This window comes from Equus przewalskii, chromosome 19 (genome assembly GCF_037783145.1).
Source record: "Equus przewalskii isolate Varuska chromosome 19, EquPr2, whole genome shotgun sequence".
Lineage (NCBI taxonomy): Eukaryota > Metazoa > Chordata > Mammalia > Perissodactyla > Equidae > Equus > Equus przewalskii.
In genome coordinates this window covers 38,567,060-38,594,632 of record NC_091849.1, presented here as the reverse complement: position 1 = coordinate 38,594,632, position 27,573 = coordinate 38,567,060, and the positions used below count along the sequence as shown (strand labels likewise).

The 27,573-nt window shown below is 39.6% G+C and overlaps 1 protein-coding gene across 1 annotated transcript; it reads left to right on the top strand.

Moving 5' to 3' along the window:
- The first annotated feature begins 1,266 nt into the window (after positions 1 to 1,266).
- Positions 1,267 to 27,014, top strand: GLO1 (glyoxalase I). The gene is made up of 6 exons (XM_008523498.2): positions 1,267 to 1,552; positions 17,896 to 17,978; positions 21,362 to 21,502; positions 22,343 to 22,410; positions 22,817 to 22,906; positions 25,550 to 27,014. The coding sequence occupies exons 1-6, from the start codon at positions 1,469 to 1,471 to the stop codon at positions 25,636 to 25,638; spliced, it is 555 nt and encodes a 184-aa protein (XP_008521720.1). The 5' UTR covers positions 1,267 to 1,468; the 3' UTR covers positions 25,639 to 27,014.
- Positions 27,015 to 27,573: the final 559 nt, after the last annotated feature.

The window sequence follows — 27,573 nt, the reverse complement described above, 5'->3', positions numbered from 1 at the left end:
CCCAAGCCCAATCCCTTGGAACCAAAATTCCTGACACCCATGTAACTTCTTGCTAATTTACATAAGCCCTCCTATTCACGTAAAAACTCTGTCAAATCTCATTCCTCATTCATTAACATTAAGTCCTTTTAAAATTATGGGTACACCAATCATGATCATTTAGTCTTTTTATAACAGGAAGCATTTTTGAGCATCTACTATGTGCCAGTAATCAAAGAACACAGTGATGACTAAGTCTTACAATGAACACAATTAAAATACGTGCCTTAGTAAAACACACTGCAAGCTGTAGCGGAGGAAGACATTTCCTCTACCCACTCTGGGTTCTTCTGGCCAGAGAACGAATTAAATTCACATGAGACAGAATAACAGGAGAAAATTAAACAAAGCTTTATAACACGTATACATGGGAGAGGCTCAGGCAACCTGAGCAACTTGCCAAAATGGCCGAAACCACCACTTAAATATCATCTTCAGCTAAAGACAAAGGATGATGTTAGGGGTTGGGGGGAGTCAGTTACAGGAGGTTACTAGACAAGTACAGTAAACAAGGATCAGGTTATTATGCAGATTTAAGTCCTTGCCTTCTGCACTGATAAGACTTTCTAGAGAAAAGGTCATCCGGCCTTCCTGGTACAGAGAGGGAGACACCCTTACAGATGGAGATTTCCTTTACGATGTAAATATTTCTTAACAAAGGGTAAGTAAACACTGCTTTTCAGAGTTTCTTTCCTGTCTGCAGTTTTTTTTAAAAGTAACCAGCCCAAAATATTCCTCATGCCGAAGAGACATATCTTGAGGTGGCCAATTCCAGTCCCCCACAAAGTCATGGACATTTGGATCAGAAGTAGTGAAACCGTGACTTAAATCTCATTTGATCCTACCAAAATCCTGCAAGGAAGCTCAGAGAGGGGTCAGTAATTATTCCAAGCTTCTAGAGCTAATAAATAATGGAACCAAAACTTGAACCTAGGTTTACTACTAAGTCAGACTTGTTTTAGTTTTCCAGTGTTGCTTAAACAGAAAATGAAGACTTTCGGATGCTTATAATTTAAAAAGAAAACTCCTAATTCTCTTTCCATCAAATTCCAATTTCCTATCCAGTTGAGGTCTGACGTATGGGAGGTTACTGAATGTTAACAACTAAGCAGAAACAAAATTAGGTCACCAGGCAACGCAGAGAAACCATGCTGTCCAGTCAGCAGTGTTTTTTCCCCCTCAAGGGTCCCTCCCTTGTGCGCAAGGCATCTTGGTAGTTGTAGTCTTGGGACATAGAGCCCCGTGGCTGGGGCGCTGACTCACTGGGACCCAATCAGCAGAGAGCTCTCCGCGCAGCGATTGGCTGGGAGTCAGCGGCCGCCCGCCCCGCGGCGCCGTGGCCTGGTGGCTATTCCCTGCAGCCCCCAGTCGGCGGAGTGTGGGTGCTCGCTGCGTTCCTGGGAGCCGTCCGAGATCCTGCAGTGCGGCCATGGCAGACCCGCAGCCCGCGTCCAGCGGCCTCACCGACGAGGCCGCCCTCAGCTGCTGCTCCGACCCAGACCCCAGCACCAAGGTGGGCGCAGAACCGAATTCTCTCGGTTCTCTCGGTTCCCGGGAGGGAGCAGATCCCCGGACTCAGCCGGGTCCGGCCCGAGCTGGATTCGAACCCCATTCGGCCGCCGCTCCCGCTCCGCCGGCCTTGGGAGTTGGGAGGGAAGAGTGCTGATGGTGTCTGGTGGGGGATGCATGAGAAGAGCCATTTGTTCGGGTTGTTTCAAAGACTGCGACCCCACTTGCATTAGCTTGTGTATTTGGGGACGGTAACTGGAGGCCACGGCTAAGCCAGGGTCAGATAGTTTGTCAGCGGTGTGCGTGTTCCCCAGGTCAATAGCCATGGCCGATAAGAAGAGCACTTTCAGAACTCCCAGTCCAGGTTCCAAGGTCCCTATCCACGCCGGCCCCTCCCGGCCGGGATCATTTTTCTGTAACTGCCCTGGCTCCAGGCTCAACTGCTCCAAACTAATTTGATCGCTCCGAGTTTAACCGCGCCCAGAATTTCCCTTTGGCCTGGCTTTTACGGTTCCTGACGGCCACACTTGTGCCCTCCCTGTGCCTGCTGGCCCCCAGGAGAGAGGACAGAATCATGGAGCTTAGGGAATCTGAGGGAATCTTAGAAATTCCTTCACCGACCCTCTCATTGCAGCTGAGACCCAGTAAGAGGAACGACTTGTTGCCTAGGATGGCGCTCATCCCTCCAGCTTGCTTAACCTGTCTCTACTAAGAGTCAGTGTAACTCACTCAGGTGTGGTGCCTCCGTGCTTTGTCACGATGAGACGCCGCGGCTGCTGGGGTGGGAGTCGGCGGCGGGGGGCGGGGGAGGGGGTCCTTCTAGTGTTCGCATCAGTGTCAGAAGACGCCTTTGTACTTATTCATTAGACTGGGGAATTTCTGAATTCTTTGAAGATTGAATATGTGCTTTATGTAGACCTCTAGAGAGGTCGATGACTTTGACCCGTGCTTTCGCTTTGCCTTCCGGGTGTAGACTCAGACGCCTCTAATTGCTAAAGCCTTTGACTAGCGCCTGGTTCTCAGCTTAGGAAGAATGTTAGTCACTGCAAAGTTGAGAGAATAAATAAATAAATATATGTTTCCTCTCACACTCATCTCACTTATATACCCTCTAATAGTAATACCTAGTTATTTCACATAAGTTGAGTCATTCAGTATAAATTAATTTCCCAGATAACTGGGGATTTTATGTACTGGGCAATTAAAAAAAAAAGATTTGGGGGCTGGCCTCATGGCCGAGTGGTTAAGTTCACGTGCTCTGCCTCGGCAGCCTGTGGTTCCCTGGTTTGGATCCTGGGAGCAGACCTACACACCGCTCATCAGGCCATGCTGTGGCAGCATCCCACATAGAAGAACTAGAATGACTTACAACTAGGTACTGGGGCTTTGGGGGGGAAAAAAAGGAAAATTGGCAACAGATGTTAGCTCAGGGCCAATCTTCCTTGCCAAAATAAAAAACAAGCGGAAAAAAGATTTCAGGGAGATCTTTATAAAATATATTAAATAACCTTCCTTGCATTCTTAATTTACACTCCACAGTCTAAATTTCTCTTAGTGATTTGGAGTAATTATTTTTTGAGATCAGTAATTTTTGGCCCTTAAAATACCATGTAGGGGACATAAAATGGAATATGTAATAGCAGCTGGTATATAGTGAGTGTTCCAGGCCCTGGGTGGTGGTTTTAAGTACATCACTTAATTTAATCCTCACAACAACCCTATGAGGAAGGCATCATTATTATCTCCGTTTTACAGATAGGGAGACTCCAGCACAGAGGTGTTGAGTAACTTGCTTAGGGAGGACCCACACGCCCAGCCTCCATCCTATTCTTCTTTTGGAGTACTGACTCCAGTAGGAATTTTGGAACTTGATGGAAAGGAAAGTAAAAAACCTAAATGAGTTAAATTAAATACATATAGCTGATCACCTGCTATATGTAAAGAACGTGGTATGTTTGGAGGATACTGGCCTGAATAAGATGAGATCCCCTCACCAAACATACATCAACTCTAACATATGGTGGAACTGGGATTAATGTGCTATTGAAATTACAAAGCAGTCTGGGAGCACAGGAGGTAGACGTTTTGGAAGGTGGCGTCTGTGGTTTAGTGTATGCACAGGGTATTTGGAGTCTGAAGACTTGCTTTTGAATCCCCGCTTCTATCATTGGGTGCAGTGATCTTAGCAGGGCACTTGGGCTGAGTTTGTAAAAGAAGCATAAAGAGAGGTGTTATGAGGATAGCATTGTATCCATGTTTTCTAAACTATGAAAAGTGATACAATTCAAGGTTGTATTTCACCTGTGGGGATCAGGGAGTACATCAAGCAGAAGGTGGGGGTGGGACTACGCCTTGAAAGATGGGTGGGATTGCACAGTAGTACATGGGAGATGGAGGTACGTGGGAGGGCAGTGTAGGTGGGGGAACTATCTGAGACAAAATGTGGTGAGATGGCAGGAAGATGCAGTGCGGGGCACGTTCTGCAGAGGCGAGTCATGTGTTTTTGGTTGAAGTTCAGGTTATTTAAGCAGTGGAGCAGTACTGGAGAAGGCTGGAATGGTCGGCTGGAGCCACATCATGGGAGGAGCTTTGAATGGCACATCTAAGGAAGTTGGATTTTATATAGGTAGTGGGGAACCACTCAGAGTTTCGAAGCATTCTGTAGAGTAGGTTGGAGGGATCCAAGCCTGGAGGTGATGAGGACACCTAAAAGGCTCTTCCAGAGGGTGAGATAAGTGATGAGGGCCTGGTTTGGAAAGGAGAGAGCAGTGGTGGTAGAAAGTCAAGTTGCTTGTTGATCATTTCACATCTTTGTCTGAAAGGCAGACCAAAGAAGGTATGGCTGTGCCACATCCTGGGCAGTCTTACTTGACTAACTTTCTTCATAAGGCCAAATGCTTCTTTTCCCAAGTGGCGATCTCCTGAAATTCATTCTTTTTACTATCTCTATCAGTGTCATTTGAAACAATAATTTGGAGTCCTGTCCCATTTGAGTGATAGGTGATGGGGTCAGGGAAAACTTTCAGTATTGGCGACACTTAAGCTGAGTTTTACCAAATACAAAGAGGGTAGCCAGGTAGAGTTGGGTGCAGGGGTAGGGGTAAGAAAGAATGGAAAGGAGGAAGGAAGAAGGACAATGGCCAGATGGATGGATGACTGTTCTAGGCAGACACAATCATAAAATATATATAAAAGCACAGTGACATCGAGAAATGATGCAGGGACCTACAAGTAATACAATGAGACTGAAGTTATAGGCAGTGAGAGTTGAAGGGAAGGTACACAAATAATCATTGGGATGCTCGGAGAAAATATGAGCACTCCTGTTATGTTCATTTGTTTTTCTCACCCTGTAAAGATTTCTGTTTGGTAAATTTATTTTAGAATATATGTTTTATTAATATATTTGTGTATATAATTAAAATAAATGTACATTTATTGGGGGTGCATGCTCTTTTTTTTTTTTTTTTTTTTTTTTAACTGATAAGTGTATGAAATCAGAAACGTTTGAAATGACCAGTTAGGGGAATGGTGACAAAAGATCAAGTTAGAGAAGTATGCAGCAAGCACATGTGCTTGCTTTTGGGACTTTCTCCTAAAAGCTCTGAGGCATCACTGAAGGATTGATTTTTAACCCAGAAATGACACGGTTGGGTTTTCATTATAGGAAAATCACTCTGGATTGCATTTGGGTAAGCCTGCAAGAAGCAGAGATACCAGAGAGGCTGTGACGATTGTCCAGGCAGGAAGTAGTGAGGACATGAGCCAAGGTAGTGATCATTAGAAAGGAAAGGAGAAAGACTCCAGCGAGATTTAAGCATTCATGTTGATAAGACACTTGGATTAGATCACAGAGGAATGGAGAGGGAGGAGTCCAGGAAGACCCCAGCTGTCTGACTGGGGCTAACAAGGGATTCTAGAGGCATTCCCTGTTGGGAATATAGGAATATAGGAAGGAGTGTTTCTGTGGGCTGGAATGAATTTGATATTTTGAGCCTGGTGGAAATGATGCGTAGGCTGATGGAGATGTAAGTCCAGAGCTGAGGTTAGAGGTATGGGCTGGGGAATGCAGATTTGGGAATGAAAAGCAATATTTGGTAGTGTGAACTCTGGATGTATTTTATACTAGTAACAGTAAGAACAATAATAAGCGAAGTAGCTTGCTCTGGGCTGGGCACTATGCTAAGCACTTTCAAGCTTTATCCCATTTACTTTTCAACTCAACCTTAGGAGCTGAGAACTATAATTATCCCCATTTTAAATATGCAAAAACTGAGGTTCAAGAAAAGTGGTGATTTACTCAAGGTAACAGTGGTAGAACCAACATTTGAACCATATTGCCTCTGAAGGATTATGTCTCTCACACTTGTGTGTTTTTTCTCCCTTTGCATAAGATTTGAAAGGCCTCATGGTACTGAGGGCTTCTTGAGTTTTCCTGTGTCTCTTATCTGTTGTAAGAATAGACTGGCAGATGTGTTTACTAATATGACAGGTAACTTTTAAATTTAAAAGATTTTCCTGGGGGCTGGCCCCATGGCATAGTGGTTAAGTTTGATGTGCTCTGCTTCAGTAGCCCAGGTTTGCAGGTTTGGATCCTGGGCACAGACCTACACCACTTGTCAGCCATGCTGTGGCAGCGGCCCACATATAAAGTGGAGGAAGACTGGCACAGATGTTAGCTCAGGGTGAATCTTCCTCAAGCAAAAAGAGGAAGATTGGCAACAGATGTTAGCTCAGGGCGAATCTTCTTCAGCAAAAAAAAAAAAAACAAACAACTTTTTGTTTCTTAGCTATTTCTATCTCCCTTTTCTGTAGGGTACGTATACTTGAAGTATGTTGTTGAGTGTTGAGTTACAGAGTGGAAAGGAAAGAAGCACGTGAAACCAACTTAGATAAGATAGAGTAAATGTAAAGGGAGTGGCTGAATTATTTTCAAGAATAATTTGTCACTTTCTGACATAGGTTGAGTCAGGGGAGTAATACTAGAAGGAGGAAGATAGCAAAGAAAGAAAAATCACACCATATTGTACATAAACTACATGCTCCAACTGTCGTATAGTAAAACAATCTTGTTCCCCTCAGATATGCGTGTATTTCCAAAAGGATCTTTTTCTGAAGGCAGTTGGGATTTTAAAAAGTCAAGAAAAAGCAAAACTTCCTCTGTTTTTGTTTTATAGGAGATAGAACGTCTAGGGGTAAAGCATTAAGCCCTTTGCCCTCTGGTGAGAATCTGACCTTTGGTTAACTCTAGCTCTGTTTCCCAGGAAACAATCAAAACTGGTGTTTGTTACTTGACAGTATTGCGTATGGTGAAATAACTTGATTGTTCAATGGCATCTGGAAAGGGAGAACTATAAATACCCAAGGGGAAGCTACAGCTTTGGGCTCCCCTCAATGCCGTAATCTTGTAACTGTCCCTCGTGGAGATTCTGGAAGCCATGCCTATGGAGTTGCTAATAGAGAGATTGGCTCCTGTGGTACCCAGAGCTTCTACACCAGGGGGAGTCCCACTCCTGCCCAGCATGGATCTTCCCCCTGCACCCGAGCTGTGTAGACTCCTTGAAGGACTCAGAGGAACGCCTCACGCAGCTCTGTTGGCGAGCGCTGTTCCCTGACTGTTAGCCTGCCAGCCTATGGTTGTCTTCTGAGTCTGGACCTTCAGTTGAGCCCTAAGACTCCCTGCTGGGGATGATGCAACACCTTTGAAAATTCACTGGGAGAGTTGATGGGCTCCAAAGGGAGTTGGCCACACTGTTATTAAGGCCAAAACACACACTTTAGGCCAAAGAAATTTTAAAATTTCTGAAAATTTGGCTAATGCAAGTTTGAAACTTCTCTTTTCTGAAGACTGAAGGTGACAGAGGCAAGAGAGATTTCAGTTTTGAGCAAGATAAAAGATATTTCACAAAGCTCCTTAGTAACAGTTCTAGAGAAATGAGTGTCTTCATTACTAGAAAGAGAATTTGAGAGGTGGAAACCCAAAGTCAAGCTACTTTTTTGCCATTGTTCTGGCTTTTTGACGATATTTGATTGATTCTGAAAGCAGATATATAGTAACCAAACATATCCTGTTGTTGGAGGCAATTGTATAAAATCCATTTGGGGACTAACTCTGGGAAGATGGAGTGCACATGCTTTTCCCTATTCCCCCTGCTAAATACAGCTAGAAACTCTAGACATTATATATAAAGCAAACGTGGATGACTCTGAAAAGTGGAGAGAAGGAAAATTGGCTAGGGACCTTGAGACCCTAGGAACAACATGGTGGTGAATTTCCTGGGTTTTCTTTTTATCTCAGATAGCCCAGACTTGGAGCTAAAGAAGCTAGCAACCTGGAAATGCCAGTGGATGCAGACAAAGCCCATTGAAAGTCTGCCCTCTCTAGCACAGGACCAGGAAATAGGTAGTATTTCCTGACAAAACAGAAAACTTTTAGACAATAGTTGCTCTACTATACCAAACACCACAGAAAAACCTGGCCAAAGCCCCACCTATGCCAGCAAAGTCTGAGTGGAGAGCCTAATCTTCCACCCAACAGGCTATCGTGAGGTGCCCAGCTTCCCCCTGCCAGGGTGGTATCGGAGAAGGCTGAGTAGGGGGCCAGGACTTCAATCTTGCCAGGCAGTAACAAGCTTCCCCTCTTGCTGTATCAGTGGAGAAACATGGGAAACCTGAAATTCCACCCCAACCCAGCAATAGAAATATTTTGAGCTAACTATAAATGGGAGAGAGTAAAGGTATGTAAAGAGAGGTAAGGTTTTGCACTTCACACCAGCTGATAAAATGATGACACCAAGTGACTGTGATAAGTTACTTATATATAATGGAATACCTACAGCAACCACTAAAAACAGCTATACAAAGAGTACATGCAAAAATACTATAGAGAAGTCAAAATGGAAGTATAAAAAAATGTTCCAGTGACCCACAAGAAGGCGAAGAATAAGAGAAAAAACAGAAATAAATAAAATGGCCAACATAAACCCTAGTATTTCAATAATTACACCAATTAAGACAGAAATTGGCAAAATGGATTTAAAAACATGCCCCGACTTACCTATATATGAAGTGATGGATGTTAAACTTACTGTGGTAACCATTTCACAACATATGTAAGTCAAGTCATTATGCTGTATACCTAAAACTTATATAGTACTGTATGTCAATTATATCTCAATAAAACTGAAAAAAAAAATATGCCCCAACCATATGAAACTCACTTCAAATATAATGACAGAGGCAAGTGCTTTTAAAAGTAAAAGGATAGAAAAATATATATTATGCAAATATTAATCAAAAGAAAGCAGGAGTGGCTATACAGGCATATCTTGGAGATACTGCGGGTTTGGTTCCAGTCCACCACAATAAAGCAAATATCGCAATAAAGTGAGTCACATGAATTATTTGGTTTCCCATTGCATATAAAAGTTATGTGTACACTATACTGTAGTCTGTTAAGTGTGCAGTAGCATTATGTCTAAAAAAAAGGTATATACTTTTATTGAAAAATATTTTATTGCTAAAAAATGCTAACCATTATCTGAGCCTTCAGCAAGTGGTAATCTTTGCTGGTGGAGGGTTTTGTAAAAAATGCAATATCTGTAGAGCACAATAAAGCAAAACGCAGTAGAGTGAGGTATGCCTGTATCCTCATATCAAAGTAGATGCTAGAGCAAAGAAAATTATCATAGATAGAGAAGTATGTTATATAATGATAAAAGGGTCAGTTAACCAAGAAGACGTAGCAGTCCTAAATGTGTGTGCACCAAATAACATAGCTGCAAAAATACGTGAGGCAAGAGGCCAGCCTGGTGGCACAGCGGTGAAGTTCATGCGTTCCTCTTTGGTGGCTCGGGGTTTGCTGGTTCAGATCCCGAGTGCAGATCTACGCACCACTTGGCAAGCCATGCTGTGGCAGGCGTCCCACATATAAAAAAAAAAAGTAGAGGAAGATGGGCATGGATGTTAGCTCAGGGCCAGTCTTCCTCAGCAAAAAGAGGAGGATTGGTGGCAGATGTTCGCTCAGGGCTAATTTTCCTCAAAAAAATATATATATATATGAAGCAAAAACTGATATAATGGAAAGGTGGAATAGACTAATCCACAGGTATAGTTGGAGACTTCAGTACTCCTCTCTCAACAATTGATAGAGCTAGACAGAAAATTAGCAGAGATATAGACAAATTCAGCAACACTATCAACAAGTAAGATCTAATCAACACTTACAGAACACACCAGCCGGTAAGAACAGAATACACTTTTTTTCCCAGTGCCCACAGAACATATACCAAGAGAGACCATGTCTTGGGCTCTAAAACCAACTTCAACAAATTTAAAATAATTGAAATTGTACAGAGTATGTTCTCCGACCACAATAGAATCAAGATTTCTGCTACTAGACATCAGTAGCAGAAACATAGCAGGAAAATCTCCAAACACGAGGAAACTAAATAACACATTTCTAAATAATCCATGGATCAAGAGGAAGTCTCAAGAAATTTTAAAAAATACATTGAATGAACATGAAAAAAGAATCTCAGCTAAGACAGTGCTAAGAGGGAAATTCATAGCACTAAGTGCATGCATTAGAAAAGAGGAGAAGTCTCAGATCAGTGATTTAAGTTTCCTCCGCAGGAACCTAGAAAAAGAAGTGCAAAATAACCCAAAGGAAGCAGAGGGTAGGCAATAATAAAGAGCAGATATCAATGAAATTGAAAAAAAAAATAGAGAAAATCAATGAAACAGAGTTGGTTCTTTGAAAAAACCAATAAGGTTGACAGACTTGTAGCAAGACTGACAAAAAAAGAGAAAAGACACAAATTACCAATTTTGGGAATGAAAAAGGGGATACCACTATAGACTCTTCAGAGATCAGAAAGATAAGGGAATACTAAAAAAACCTCCATGTAAATAAATTTGACAGGAAGTGAACCAATTCCTTGAAAAACACAAAGTACTGTAACTTAGCCAATATGAAATAAATAATTTGAATAGCTCCATAACATAAGGAAATCGAGTTCATACTTAATAATCTTCCAAAAAAGATGTCTCCTGGCCTAGATGATTTCACTGGAGAATTCTTCCAAACAGAAGAATTAACAGCAATTCTACAGAATTCCTTCAATAAAATTGAAGAAGAGAGAATATTTCCCATTTTATAAAGCTGGTATTACCCTAATACCAAAACCAGATGAAGACACTACAAAAAAAGAAAACTACAGACCAGTGTCCTTCGTGAATATAGATGTAAAAATCCTTGACAAAATGTTAGCAAATAGACTTCGGCAATATATAAAAAAAATTACATACCATGACCAAGTGGAGTTTATTCCGGGTATGCTAGGCTGGTTCAGTATTCAAAAATCAGTCAAAGTAGTTCACCGCTTAGGAGGCTGAAGAAGAAAAATCACATGATCATATTAATTGATGCAGAAAAAGCATTTGACAAAATTGTACACCATTCATGATTAAAACATTTTTTTCTTCAGAACCAATAAGAATGGGGGAATTTCTTCAACTTGATAAAGAGCATCTCTAAACAGCTTACAGCTAACATACTTAGTGGTGATGCTTTCTCCCTAATTTTGGGGAACAAGGCAAGGGTGTCTTTTCTCACCATTCTTATTCAACATAGTGCTGGAAGTTCTAGCCAGTGGAGGAAGGCAAAAAAAGGAAATAAAAGTCATACAGATTGGAAAGAAGAACTAAAACTCCCTTTTTACAGATAACATTATTGTCTACATAGGAAATCCTAAGGAACCTACAAAAAAACTCCTGTAGAACTAATAAGTGAGTTCAGCAAGGTCGCAGGATACAAGATAAACATAACAAAAATCAACTGTATTTCTATATACTAGCAAAGAACAAATGAGCACCAAGATTAAAAATACAATACCATTTACAATTGCTCAACAAAATTGAATACTTAGGTATAAATCTTAAACATGTACAGGACTTGTATGCTGAAAATTACAGTGCTGATAAAAGAAATCATGGAAGATCTAAGTAAATGGAGAGACATACCACGTTCATGATTGGAAGACAAACCATAGTAAAGATGTCAATTCTCCACAAATTGATACACATGTGTAACACAATCCCTATCAAAGCCTTTTTTAGATATAGGCAAGATTATCCTAAAATTTATATTGAAGGCAAAGAAACTAGAATAACTCACTTTTGAAAAGAGTAAAGTGGAAGGAATCCGTCTACCTGATTTTAAGACTTACTCTATAGCTATAGTAATCACTACTCTTGGTATGGGCTGAGAGAGAGACACAGATCAGTGAACAGAATAGAGAACCCAGAAATAGACCCACACAAATATGCCCAACGTATTTTTGACAAAGATACAATAGCAGTTCAGTGAAGAAGGGATAGCCTTTTCACGAAATGGCGCTGGAGCAATTGGACATCCATAGGTAAAAAATGAAGCTCTACCTAGGTTTCACATCGTATACAAAAAAATCCGTTTAGAGGTGATCAAAAGGACCTTGACCCTTTGGTTCACGTCCCTGCCCCACCTTTATAGTTTTGTCAGGATTGTATTGTAGGCACAGAGGACGTGCACTAGAAACATCCTTGATTGTACCTTTAAAGGTTTTTCATAGTAGTTTTGAGTTAATTAAATTTGGAGAATGACCCCCAAAAGCCTAATTATTTCTATTATTCTTCCTTTTTATAACGCAAAGGAGCGAATCTTTGTGACCTAGCACCCGTCCCAGAAAAGCCAAAGATAGTTTAGGCTTACAAGACATCTCACTTTTCTTTTTTTATGACTTCTTTCATTTTTTTGTGTGTATGTGTGAGGAAGATTGGCCTGAAGCTAACACCTATTGCCAATCTTCCTCTTTTATTTTTGTCTCCCCAAACCCCCAGTACATAGTTGTATATCCTGGTTGTAAATCCTTTTAGTTCTTCTGTGTGGAATGCTGCCGCGGCATGGCTTGACGAGCGGTGTGTGGGTCCATGCCCAGGATTCGAGCTGGTGAACCCTGGGCCACCAGAGCAGAATGTGTTTAATCATTCAGCCACAGGGCTGGCCCCAAGACATCTCACTTTTATTGTTCCGAATTTAGAGCATGATAAGGGAAAGACAAAGTTAAGAATTGTTTGATAAGACAAGGCATGAATGTGTCTTAACTTTTAAACACAAGATATATTTATTTTAAACAATATTTTAGAACCATAGCAATAAACAGTAATTTTTAGGAACTTTTTTTAAAAAAGGGACTTTTTCTTAAGATCGTTCATGTGTTTACCAGAGTTAGATGATTTTGGTGATAAAAAGAAAACTCTTAGCATTGAACAATTTGATCGTTTTGTAAAAAGCAAGTCCTCCTTTTTTTTTAGGTCGTCCAAATAACACTTTTGCAGCAAAGGAGTTATAAGCCTATTTTTTATGAATAAATGCACTAAAATTGAACATACCTTTAATTTTTTTGCCATGTCTAGACTTTTCTTTTCTAAAGATTAAAAATGGTATCAGAGATTATATTACCTCTATACCTTTACTTGGAAATAATCAGTCTGCTCATCATATTGAGTCATCTCAGTCAGAAAAATGGTCTATCTTTACAACTTTTCTTTCTTTTCCCACTATCTTTTTCCAGCTTCATTGATGTATAATTGACATAAAACATTGTGTAAGTTAAGGGTGTGCGACGTGGTGGTTTAATATGTGTATATATTGTGAAATGACTACCACAATAAGGTTAGTTAATACGTCTGTTAGTTGCCTTTTCTGTGTGTATGTGGTGACAACTTTAAGACCTACTCTCTTAGCAGCTCTCAAGTATACAATACAGTATTGTGAACTACGTATGGACTTTTTAAAGTTGATTTTAATATTCTTTTATATGTATTTAGATAGCTATAATACATAGCTATGTGAATAGATAAACTTAAAGACTTTAACATTACTTTTAAGATGCAATTAATCTTAATAGTATATTAAATAAAACAAGTATACATATATGTATTCTTTTTAAACTTATACTTGTGTGTATGTCTCCATGCCATTTAATATACTTCTAAAGCAGCATTTTAAGTGTCTTCATAATATTCTATTAAGCCGTGTCATAAATTATCTAACTCTTCCTTCATTGTTGGAGGCAGTTAAGCCAAGGTGGTTAAAAAAACTGACTTTGGAACCAAACTGCTTGGGCTGGAGTTTTTTCTCTACCACTTACTCTCTTAGCAGTAGAATAAGGATGGTAATAATACATATCTTATAGGGTTGTTGTGAAGATTATATGAGTTAATTTCTGTAAGTCACTTAGAATGGTATCTGGCACATAGTTATTGTGTAAGTGTTGTGATGAATGTCTTTGTATACAAATCTTTGTCAGAGTTTCTGATTATTTCCTGAGATAGATTTTTATAAGGAGAACATCTTGGTCAGAGTATGAACTCTTAGACTCTTGAGATCCAAATTGCTTTCCAGGAAGATTGTAGGATAGGGATGGGCTAGGCATGGGATAGGCAGGGTTGTTGAACTTGTTTTACAATACTTGGCACAGTATCTACAGGAAAAAATAATTCTGTGCCTAAGGTACATGGATTTGACTGTAGCCTTTATAGACCACAAAAGTAATAATAAAGTCCTTTGTAGTCTAGAAATACTAATGCTGGTACTAGAAAGATGTTGAAGAGATGAAACACAACTGTGACCAATGTATCATTGGTGGAATGGTAAACTGGGTCATTACAGAACAGATTTTGAAAGGTAGTTTTTAGATTTTATACCTTTTCTTTCTTTCTTTCTTTCTTTTTTTTAACTGCGGAAGAGACCAGTAACGTTGGATGCAGCTTGATTGGAAAGAAAAATCTAGTGAAAGTTCATGTACTCACTCAGCAAGTATTTATTGGGTACCTACTCTGCAGGTTCTGTTCCGAGATATATCAGTGAACAGAACAAACAGCCCTGCCCTTCTGGGGCTTGTGTTCTAATGGGGGAAGAAAACAATGAAAGATAAATATAGTAAATAGCATATTAAAAGGTGACAGGTGCTTTGGAAAAAGAACATGAAAAAATGAGATAAGGTAAGGGGATTGGAGTGGAGAGTTACAATTTTAAATAAAGTGGTCAGGTAAGGCCTCTTTGAGTGGATGACATTGAGCAAAGAGTTAAAAAAAGATTAGGAGAAGTAGCTCTGGGGAAAGAGCATTATTCCAGCAGAGGAGCTGTTGGTGCAAAGGTCCTAAACTGGAACACGGCAAAGTTCAGTGAACTCTTCTGAAGACGGCAGTGAAGCAGAGTGAGGGGGTGGGAGGAGAGGTCAGGGGGGCGACAGGGGCCAGTCCTAGTGGGCCACCGTGAGGACTTTGCATTTCACTCAGAGTGGAATGGGGAGCCTTCTCAGGGGCTTTTGAGCAGAAGAGTGACGTGATCTGAATTAACTTTTTAAAGGACCGCTGGGAATAGATTGTAGGGGGCGAAGGGAGAGAGAGGGCTACCAGCCAGCCTGGGTGGGAGGTAGAGCTAGCGGCGGGGGGGGGGGGGGGGGGGGGGCGAGAGAAGTGTAGAGGTGAAGAATTTAGAGAAATTAGCTGGGGGCTGTGTGTCCAGGAAAGGAGAGCTTTGCTAATAGAATTGGCAACTAATAGCTTAATGGTGAAGGAGGAGACTAAAAAACTCATTAAAAAAGTAAAAAACAGAAGTTCCAGGGACAATCTCAATCTAGGAACAAGTAGAACTAAATGCACCAGGAGCTCCTGTATTACATCGTAAGACAATGATTGATTTTTATAGAAACGTCCTTGAATCATCAAAATAAGGTTAAATTCTGTACATTTTTAAGGCAGATAAGTAGATGGCTGATGTTTTCTTTACGCAGTAGTATTTAACATTTTCAGATAGTTTTAGTCATTTGAAAAACCTGTGCGTAGATTGCAACCTACCTCACCAAAATTATGGACTTCCATTGAGATGTGTTAGTTTTCTATTGCTAGTAAGTGGCCTAAAACAACACAAATTTATTACTTGATGGTTTTGTAGGTTAGAAGTCTGACATGGGTCTCACTGGGCTGAAACAAGGTATTGACAGGGCTGCATTCCTTACTGGAGGCCCTGGGGGAAAGTCTGCTTCCAAACCCATTCAGGTTATTGGTTGAATTCAGTTCCTTTCAGTTGTAGGACAGAGGTCCCAGTTTCTTTGCTGGCTGTCATTCCTTGCTCATGCGACCCTACATTTCCAAGCCAGCACTGGCACATTGACTCCTCACTCTTGGAATCCCTCTGACTGCCTCTCTGCCACACCTCTCTTCTGCCTTCTTTTCTCATCTCTCTCTGTCTCTCGGCCTTCCTCTTCTGCTTTTAACATCTCACGTGATTACATTGAACCCACCTGGATAATCTTCCATTTTAATGTTAGTAAGTTAGTAAGCTGATTAGCAACCTTAGTTTCATTTGCAGAGTTCTTCACAGCAGTATCTAGTGTTTGATAGAATAAGCAGGAACATCTTTAGAATTTAGTCCTTGCCTGCAACTCCTTCCAGGGACCTTAATGCACTGGCTACGCACCAAGTCGGTGTGAGGAGGGCAGCTGTCACCCATGCGGCCTGCCAGCTCCAGCTTTTCTAATCCCCTATGGTGGGGCCTGAAAGATCACGTGTAGGATTTTGGCCTGGAGCCGCCTCCTCAAGCAAATACTGTAACTGACAGAGAAGCAGCAGCCACTCGTCTTAGCCGGGAGAAGGGAATATTTGCTGTTTTTGTAGTGTTCTTGTATACGTAGTGCCTTGAAACCCATGCTTTGTCTTAATCTGCTTAACCAAGAATGTGAAGTGGAATTTTATTTTGATCTCACTTCATTGCAGTCAGAGAGACTGTGTAGCAGTTATTTTCAACAGGAGAAAACCAAAGCCAGTTGTCAGAGCCATGCTGGGGCCTGGATGTCAGGAGCTGCTCTTCTCCTTTTCAGCTGCTTGCTGAAACCATGACCTTTGGAAGTGTAGCACTTGACTGAGAAAAGCAATCCAAATATTCTAGAAACATGTAACTTCAGAGCCAGTTGCCGTATGTGTGATTATAAGCTGTGAAGGAAGAATTAAGTTATTATATTCATTAAGATCAGTTTATTAAGATAAGGTAGTTTTTAGGCTAGTTTTGTTTTAAATAGAATGTTAATGCTTAAAATAAGAGTACATTTTGATTACTTAAAAGTTTAGCAAAATAGAAAAATATCATATCCTAGTGATGCTGATTGAATAAAATATATTTGTATTTTATATGATGTGATTTATAGGGGAGAGATGTCTGTGTGGCTGCCAAGAGAGAGTTCAGAATTTTCAGGCCTGTTGTGTCAAGTCCATGGATATAACAAGAATAAAAATCTGTTAGGAAGCACAGATTTAGTTAAGACTCATGATCTGAAAGGTACCTATGGGAGAAGGAGACCTGAACTTAGAATCAGAGGGCTAGGGCAATTAATTTAATCACCCTGATGGTTTTTCTCATCTATGAAATGGGGATATTAATGCCTGTAGATAGTAATGCCTCACAGTTGTACCTAATGGGGGCAAAGCTCTAGACAATGTATTATTATTAATGCTAATAATAATCTTCTCTCCATGAATTAAAGTACTGTCTACCTTTTTATCAATCAAGTCAAACCTTCTGTTTCCTGATTTGTAAATTGGACAGTTTCACAATGGTGTTAGAGACAGTAACTTTTTACTCTTTTGTTTATTTAGGAACCTAGAATCTAGTGAGTAACTCCTTGCTTACCAATAAATTGTTCTGGAAGGGCGTTTATGCATTCGTTCAACGAATTTTACAGTGACTGACCTCTTTATTTGTAATGTCATTGTCTAGTTAAGTCACCCGAAAGCAGATGGGAGAAAAGAGTTGGAATGCAAGCAGTTTATTTGGGAGGTAGTGAAAGAAAGCTCCTAGGAGCGGGGAAGGGAGGCAATAAAAAGTGTGTAAGATTGGATTACCAGTGGGGGCAACTCGGCTTCAGTCCTGCTGGGAAGCTTCTAAGGGGCTGTGTGGAACATGCCTCAGAATTGTCTCACCAAGGGTCAAGGAAGCCAGGTTTTTTATCCACTGTTGGTTGACGGTCATTCCTGGGGTCTACACTCTCTGGCACTTTGGACATGCCCCACACAGGGATCTGCTCTTGTGACCAGAAAACACCCTTGGGGAGAGAGCCATGGGAAATTGTAGGTGCTGAGGATGAGAACTGTTTCCAGGTGGTTTCAATGGTAGGCTGAGGGGACAAAGTTGCTTTCTTCTTAAACTTTGTGTTACAGTGGCGGACTCTTTGTATCTTGTTACAGAAATAACAATTAATGTTGGTAACAAATGGTAAAAGTTGTTTAATACATACTGTTTGTCCTTAGGATTTTCTGTTACAGCAGACCATGCTGCGCATTAAGGATCCTAAGAAATCACTGGATTTTTATACTAGAATTCTTGGAATGACGTAAGTAAACTATTTATTGGCACTTGTAATGTTTAAATACATAGCTTTGCAAATATAGGGAATGTTTTCAGATCCATTTTATATGGATTAAAGTTCGCTTCAAAAGTCACAAAAGTCCTTTTGGCCAGGAGTCTGAGATTAGGCTTGACTGGCTTCTGTCAAGTTCCTCTCCTCTGACGTTGGTCTTAGCAGTATCTTTCTGAATGCCATGTCTGACCAGGCAAGGGAAACAAAAGAAAACATAAACAAATGGGACTACATCAAACTAAAAAGTTTCTGCACATCAAAGGAAATCATCAACAAAACGAAAAGACAACCTAACAATTGGGAGACGATATTTACAAATCATATATCTGATAAGGGGTTAATATCCAAACTATATAAAGAACTCATACAACTCAACAACAACAACAAAAAACTCCATTAAAAAATGGGCAGAGGATCTAAACAGACATTTTTCCAAAGAAGACATACAGATGGCCACCAAGCACATGAAAAGATGTTCAACATCACTAATTATTAGGGAAATGCAAATCAAAACCACAATGAGATACTGCCTCACACCTGTCAGAATGGCTGTAATTAACAAGACAAGAAATAATAAGTGTTGGAGAGGATGTGGAGGAAAGGGAACCCTTATACACTGCTGGTGGGAATGTAAACTGGTACAGCCACTATGGAAAATGGTATGGAGAGTCCTCAAAAAATTAAACATAGATACAGCTAGGATATACAATCATGCACTGAGGGGCTTTGTGGAAGAAAAAAGAAAAAGAGGAAGATTGGCAGCAGATGTTAGCTAGATGTTAGGGCAAATCCTTCTCTGCAAAAAAATTTACAAATAGAAATACTACATGATCCAGCTATTCCACTTCTGGGTATTTATCCAAAGAACATGAAAATACTAATTTGAAAAGATATATGCACCCCTATATTCATTGCAGCATTATTCACAATAGCCAAGACTTGGAAACAACCTAAGTGTCTGTCAATGGATGAATGGATAAAGAAGATGTGGTTGTATATATACAATGGAATATTACTCAGGCATAAAATAGATGAGATCATGCTATTTGCAACAACATAGATGGACCTTGAGGGTATTGTGCTAAGTGAAATAAGTCAGATGGAGAAATCCAAATACCATATGATTTCACTCATGTGGTAGGTAAACAACAACAAGCAATCAGAGATACAGAGAATAGATTGGTGGTTAACAGAGGGAGAGGAGAGGGCAAAAGGGGTAAAGGGGCACATTTGTATGGTGACGGATGGCACCTAGACTTTTGGTGGTGAACACAATGTAGTCTATACAGAAGTCAAAATATAGTACTGTGCACTGAAATTTATATGTTTTAAGCCAATATTACCTCAATAAAAAAAGAAAAAATTCCTCTCCTCTATCTCAACCGGTCTCACTGGGCAACAAGACATCAGTACTTGGATTTTCTCTAACTCCCTTCTCTTCCAGAGCTGCCAGTTAAATCCTTAATGTGTCCAGACCCTTTTGATGTTATGGCCACTTTTAGCCTTTGTTTATTTTTCTTGATTTGTTTCCCTAAATAGCATGAGATCTTTTTGTTTGTTTTTGGTAATATAGATACAAAAAGAATGCAATTTAATTTAATTTACTGCCTAGATAACCTCCATTGACAGTGAGAGAAAAATTTAAGTAATACAGCATGTCTATATTTAGAAAATCTAACGAATTGAGAAAAATACAAAATGAAAAGTGATAGCCTCCCTCTCCCAATCTTTTTCCCTAAAGACAACCGTTGTTAACAGTTTCTTGTAATTCTTCCCAGAAAAAGTAGTTTTGCTTATATCTATGGCATATTTAAAGGACAGAAGGAAAACAAATTGATTGAACCCTTGTTATTTGCCCGAGACTTTACATGGTGTTTCATTCGGTCTTCACAATAGGCATATGAGGTAGCTTATATCCCCATTTTACAGATGAGGGAAGAAAACAAAGCTCAAAAACATCAAGTTACTGGCCCCGAATCCCACAGTGGGCATGTGGCAGAGCTGGAACTGAATCCAGGTCTGATTGACGCCAGCGTTGACCTTCTTTTCAAAGAGCCCCCAAAGAGGGTGCAGCTTGACGTTATACTGAAAGAGATGCTCGGCTGAGGAAGGCATGTCACAGCAGGTGCGCGCGCCAGTTCCCATCCGACTGGGCTGCAAGGCCTGTGCAGTCTGCGTTGGTAGGTGCAGGCATAGTTTTCCGTGACTGGAGTATTTGAGGCGTTTGGTACTTTATTGTAACCATGTTAGAGTCAATCTTGTTTGTGATAAGTAATGCATAGATCTTACTGGGCCAAGGCATATTACACAGCAGTGATAATTAAAAGATTCGGACTGAACTCTAGAAACTTCCATTTACTATGCTTCAACCATTTCCTCTTAATGATTATGAGTGCGGTCATCTTTGAGCATTTAATCGTCAAAGATCTAACGAAAATTGTATGCTTCCTCGTTCTACCCTACTTCTTACAAAATAATCTTATACTCTTTAAACTCACTTTATAGGCCATAACATCACTTATCTTTCTTAAAACCTCAAGATTAGTAATTCACTCTTTCTCTCATATCAGTTGCTCCTTTTCCACTGGCTTCTTCCCCTCAACCTACAAAAAAGCTTGAGTCTTCTCTATTCTAGGATAGTTCTTGTCCTCTGCTCCTACCCTCCTTCCCGTCATCACCCACCCTCTATGTGGGGAGACCACGCTTGCTATTTCGCTTGTTCACTTCTCTTTCTCTGCCACTCCAGGGCAGTCCAGCTTCTGCCCCAAGCTGCTGAAATTGCCCTCACAGAAACTTTCCGTATCTAGTGACCTCAGTCTTAATCCTGTTTGACCTTTTTGCCGTATTTGATGCTGTTAACCACTTTCTTTTGACATTCATGTCTTCTGTGATATTAATCTATTCTTCCTTCCCTCTTACCATCTATCCTCAATTTCTTTTCCTAGGAGTTTGGCATAGTAAAAACCCAATAAATTTATTTAACTGAATGCCATATATCTAAAAGAACAATAAGGTAATACATTATATTTTTCACTAAATATAAAATTTTCTTTTGAAGATACTTCTGCCATTTATGAACAAGTACTATAATTCCAGCTAAATTTCATTATATTTAGAGAATTGGTGAGTTATAAAAATTTGCTTTTTTAAAAAATGTTTTATTTCACTGATATTTACAGATGAGTAAGTTTTTTAATGAGATTTTTTCATTGCTTTCCCCCTGCTTTTCTTATTAAAATAGCCTCACTACATAAGCTCTCATTCTTAGTAGAACTTGAATATTGTCACATTGATTTTAGTATGATTCAACCTTTCCTGTTATTAATTGATTCATACTTCTTGTTGTTTAATTTCAGGCTACTCCAAAAATTAGATTTTCCCACTATGAAATTTTCACTCTTTTTCCTGGCTTATGAGGATAAAAATGACATCCCAAAAGATAAAGATGAAAAAGTAGCATGGGTATTCTCCAGAAAAGCTACACTTGAATTGACACAGTAAGTTATCAGTTTTTATCTTTTTATATATTCTGCATTTTTTAAAGCTCGTTTTTTAAAGCTTTTTTCCTTTACCTTCCAGCTTCATTCAAACCACGTCCGCCTAATCAGTTTGCATTTGTAACAAATATGTTTGTTTTTTTAATGGATCTTTTGGTCTTTGTATTGTTCTTGGCATGGGTAGGGCAAGTGAGATCATTTGCCTTTTAGATAGAGAATATAAGACTAAAATGGCAAGATATTTGCCAAACTGTAGCTAATGAATGTTTAGGTACTACAACCAAGGTCTTCATAATTTCAACATTTAAAAGAGTTGAAATAGGGATTGCCCTTTCTTTTTTATTCTTTATGTTGTTCCTGTGCGCTCCTTAACAACTAACAAAAGAGCATTTATTTCAGGGTGTGTGATTGCAAACAGCTCTGGAATCAGACAGACCTAAATCTGCGTCTTGGCTCTGATGATAGCTCTGGGACCCTGAACAAGTTCTGTCACCTCCTTAAGTGGCAGTCTCATTTATAAAATGGAGACTCAAAACTAGCCCATGGAGCTGTTTTGAGAATTTAATGAACTATCAAGTACTTAGCACAGTAAATGATAGTTGCTATTATCATTATTGTTCTCAGCCAGATGCCTGGTTTTACTGTCTCCTTAGTCTTAAAATCATCCTTTGCGGGTTTGCCCTTTCTATTGTTGAAAACTTTATACAGTAGCAGAGATTACACCAAGTATATTAAGTAGTATATATACATGGTAAGATTTCAAAGACAGATTGTTGCAACTTTCTTTCAGAATAGCTGTTCAACAGGTCACTTGTAATTTTGTTTTCCCGCCTTTTGTAGCAACTGGGGCACTGAAGATGATGAGACTCAGAGTTACCACAGTGGCAATTCAGACCCTCGAGGATTTGGTATGTTTGCCTATTTGTATGTAATGTTTATAGATTTGTGTGATTTTGCATTGTGTACTTATTTATGATTTTAATAAATCTAAAACATTAAGTATAATCAACTTATTAGGAGTGTGGTTATTTTCTTAACAGATTGAACTATATGTGAGCAAATATTGGGCTTATTTTAAATAATTTATAATTCAGAGCAACTAATTAATTTATTTTACCCAGCCAGTTAGACTTAGATTCTTGTTCTTTAATATACAGTATTACAGGTTTTGAACCTTAATTCAGTCTGTTTTTGGGTGCTTTATGTTTTGAAATAAACTGGTTTTGGAAGCCACTTGTGGCACACGGAGACCCCGTTATAATTATTTATGATTATTTCTTCCTTCTCTCTGCTGTATTTTGGGGGTCACCTAAGGTCACATTGGAATTGCTGTTCCTGATGTACGCGGTGCTTGTAAAAGATTTGAAGAACTGGGAGTCAAATTTGTGAAGAAACCCGATGATGGTGAGTCTGCTCCTTGTTTTCTTCAGGCTTGTCTTTAGCTACATCACATTTATAAGCAAGTAACTTTGAAGACGTCTACTTCAACCAGCTTAAGGAAAGAAGGGAAATTCCTGGAAGAATACCTGGGTCTCTTAGGAAACTGAAAGACAGCAACTAGGTGGCTTCACTAGGGACTAGACACAGGGTCTGGAGAGCCATCTAGGCTCCCTCCCACCCTTCAAGTCTACCACTTCCTCTCATTGGCCACCAGCTTTCACTGTCTCAGGGATAGCTAGTCACCCAAACATCAGTTCTTTAAAGTCTATTTTATCTCCTATTAATATAACTACACCCAAACTCTTCAGTTAATAATTGCCTAATATTTTTTTTCATCCTTTTACAACCTTTGCATGTCCTTATGTTTTAGGTACGTCTCTTAAAGTAGTATATATCTAGATTTTGTTGGATTTATGTGTATTACAGTTATTTTACTTAGATCTGTTTCTGCTGTCATAATTTATTTCAGTTTCCATTTGAAACATTTCACTGTTTCATTTTAATCCTTTCTTTTCTTTTTTTTTCATTGAAAACATTTGATAACCAAATATCCTCCTCAGTAAGAAACGAACTTGCTCCCCTTTGCTCTCATCATGTTACTATGACCCAGACTGGGATGTTGTTGATTTATTTTTCCTTTTTCTTTGGCCTTGGCTTTTTTTTTTTAAAGGTAATAAATAGGTCAAGGTATTTGGTCACCTTTGGTCCATATATCTCTTGCAGCATCTTTCGGATTTTTCTGTCCTTTTATTAAGTACCTCAACCAAAACTGTTTCCACAGGGTCTGAGAGGCAGGGCTTCTAGGCTTTGGATGCTGAGAACCATGCCTTTATATGTGGATGACAGTTTGGAGAACATAAAATCTTAGATTTATGTTTCTTCAGTCTTGAAAATACAACTCCATTGTCCTATTTTATTTCCCACCCATTGTTGCTGTTGAAAAATTTCCTGTCTGATTCTTGTTCCTTTGTATATTGTCTTCTGTTTTGTTCTGGAAGCGTTTTATATTTGTTATTTCTTTGTCCTTGCCTTCTTTCAGGGTTTTTCCAGAACTGGCATACTAATTAGCTAGTTTTTTCTCAGATGTATCCGTTCTGATAGTCATCTTTTGTGTTTTCATCTATTGTGTTATTAATTTCAGCTATTAGAATTTTGATCCCTAATTTTTGTTTGGTTCCTTTAGTATTTTCTTGTTCCTGTTTCATAGTGGTTATATTTCATATTCTTCATCACTTTTATATTTTTTACTAGTTCTTGGTCATTGGTTTAATATTTGTTCTTATGTTTGAATCTGTAGTTCATTGTTTGTTTTATGTTATGTTCCTAAATTTTTCGTTATTTTGGTCTCAGAGGGTTTTTTTCACTGCACCTATTAGCTGTTTCCATCCATCAGGCAATGTGAATGGGGAGAAGGCCAGGCCTCAGTCCTTAACGACCCTGATGATCTCAGGAAGGTGGATTGGGTAGAGATGTCTAGGCACCTGAAAATGAGAGTTAGACACTTCACGTTCTGCAGAGCAGCTCTTCAGGTCAAATCTTCCCCTTTGTCCCTCAGGAAGAAGCAGTGTTAGTAGGAGACACTTCTGAGATTGTCATGCCCTGACCCTGGCTGTGTGGGAAGTGAGGGCTGGGGGAGATCAGTTGGTTCCCACCTGTTTTTCTCAGTTCCTCACAGGCACAAGGCTTCTGCACTGCCCTTATTTACTCTGAGGACATCTGAACCAGTAGTTTGAACCCCGCCCCGCAGTGTGTGTGTGGGGGGGTAGGTGCTGATGCCCAAGGCACTAGAGGAGCCAGAGCCAAACTAACAAAACTTCTGTTTATTCTCCCACAGCCATGATGGAATGCCTTTGGGTCCAGGCCAACATTCCACATAGGCCAGGTTAAAACAGTTACCTGTCTCAGCCCCACTTTCCTCTCCCCAGCCATCACCCCAGGGGTTTCTTACTTTTTTTTTTTTTTCCCCATTTTCCATCTGTGTTCTTTTGGGGTTGATCTTGGGGAAAGGAGCCAGAGATAGGAGTCAAACTAATTCAGCATCTTGGTCCCAAAGTAAATTTCTGAGCTCACATTTTTCCATTTAAGCAAGCAGCGCTACTGCTAGGCCTACTCACCTCTCAATCCCACTTATGAATTCCTGGGCAAAAGACTTGGATTGGCACAGCTCGGGTTATGTAGAATAGTGTTTAAAGGGTTCATATGACCCAAGCATCTGGGTCTTTTGGCTGTGTGAGTAAGCCATACTACCTGCTCCTGTGAGCACCTCCCTGTTTTCTTTTTTCTCTTTAAAATAATGTCTGTGACTACGTAACTGGTAGCATGAAGTGATATAGTGCAGGTGAAGTGAATACCTGCTACCTAGAAGATGCAGTCAGTCCCACAGTCTGTTTCAGGAGAGTTGGTCTCCAGCTCTGTTCAGAAGATAAAATGTTAGTCATTCTGAAAAATATGCATTTGGGCAACACCGATAATAAAATGGTTTAAAGTTAAAACTATAAACAAAATAATTTACTTCATTAAAATGCAAATTTGAATCAATAAAAAACATTTTAAATTTTTAAGTTTTTTAAAAGGCTTTTCAATAATGAAAATCATTTTATTTTATAGGTAAAATGAAAGGCCTGGCATTTATTCAAGATCCTGATGGCTACTGGATTGAGATTTTGAATCCTAACAGCATGATAACTATTATTTAGTTCTGTGAGAATACTGTTTTGAGATTTCAGTGAAGACATTGTGGGAGGTAAAAAAGGACACAGTGGGATTCAAGATATTCAGATAACAGAAGCATCTGGGATTGGTGGATCTTTGTCCCAATTCAAATTATTTTTAAGTCCATTTCCCTTTCCCATTTCAGCTATGTTTTTCACCTAACTGTTCAGTCATTCTAGTTTTAAAGTAGTGCTTTGTCTTATGTCCTTGAATGTAGTTGTATAACTTTACTTTTTTAGGTAATAATTAGAACAGTTCCCTTCAGAAAATGCATTTGCCCTCTATGTCCTAAATATGATTTCTCTACAAGTCTGCCTTTGAATCATCATTTTTTTAAAAAAACATTTAAAATGTTTTTGTTGTAGTTACCTTCTGGGGTTTCACTTCCTCAGAAATAACTTTTCACAACAGAAAGTAAAGAACACTGAACAAAAATGAATTTCATGTGTACTTCAAATAGTATAAAGTGTTTATTTTACAAAAGAGAAGGTACTCTTGGGAGCAATTCAGAATCACGCTGACAAAGATGCTGACAGAAAAACTAATTTCTTCTTATTTACAAAGTACTTTCGACATTCAAGGACTAACCTGTTTTGGTATGGGGAGGAGGATGGGAATACTGGGTATGCAGACACTAGAGTAGGCTGTCACATACTTTATCTCATTTAATCCTCCCAACTATCCTATGAGAAAGAAAGCAGGCTAGACATGTAAAATAACTTTAATGAATTGAAGGCAATATAAATAGGCTCAAGCACTCAAGATCTCATCATCATTTTTAGTATTTAAACTGTACCTAAAGATCAACACGTCACAACATCTCCTTCACTAGTCGCCTGTTGTGAAAACCTTCAGTGAGTTTGAGCATCGTCCTCTCGGCTGTCGCGCCTGAGTACCACTGAGCGAAGCAGTGGAGGAAGTCTGTAGCATCCAGCTGCGCTGGGGATGCCTGGCTGTTCCCGCACGAGTGGTGCTTGTTACTTGCGAAGAGCTCCTACCCCAAGGCCTTCCAGGTGCCAGTGATCGTTTAGGATAAATTATGTTCAGTGATAACCTACGTTGGTTATCAGACATCAGCTCAGTGGTCTTCCCTGCCACGATTGACGTTTGATGGGTTTTAAAAGTCCAGACTGGTTTTGCAAATCTCTTATGGCCCAGAGAATAAGAACATCCAGTTTGTGGTTCAACTACATTTAGATTTTCTGTAGACTCTAGTGGAAGACCTTTGGGTAGGCCCTGCCACCCATGTGTACACTGCTAGAAGCACTTTACGTTTCCTTTTTGGATGGAATGGATTAATGTGAGCAATTCAAACAAATAGCAGTACTTACAGACTGAAATAAAATAAAGTTTTAAATAAGACTATGTTTAATTTGTAAACTTCCATCCAGTATGTTCTTTCTTAAAAACAAATAAGGCTGCCCTCAGGGAGTACTGCAAGGATTTGAAGGGGCTTGCAGGCCCATTCTGAACTGGAAATAGTTGGAATTCTGTGCACCCTGCAAAGCAGATAATTTCTATGGATAAGGAAGTATGGGAAAGGTGAGAAGAAAAAAGTAAATAAGGAATAAAGGTTTGTGATAGAAAAAGTGTGGAAAAGACCAGATATCCAAAGGTGAGTTGTGGGAACCAATGAAGACCAATTTCACATGTTGGGTACTAGAATTATCAAATGGGAGGGTTATTAGATTCATAAATTCAGTCACTTAAACCTTTTCTCCATGCAAAGAAGCCTTTTCTTCTTGCTAAGTAAAATTTGCCAAAGGACAGCCCTTGCTTATTCCTTAAATTCATTCCTTTAGTCATTGGAAAACTACATATTGTGTCACCAGGCTTTGCTAGAGATTAGGACAAATTCACTTGCAAATTAACTTACCTGAGAAGTGGTATAAAAGAGTGAAGTAGAGCGCACGAAGCTT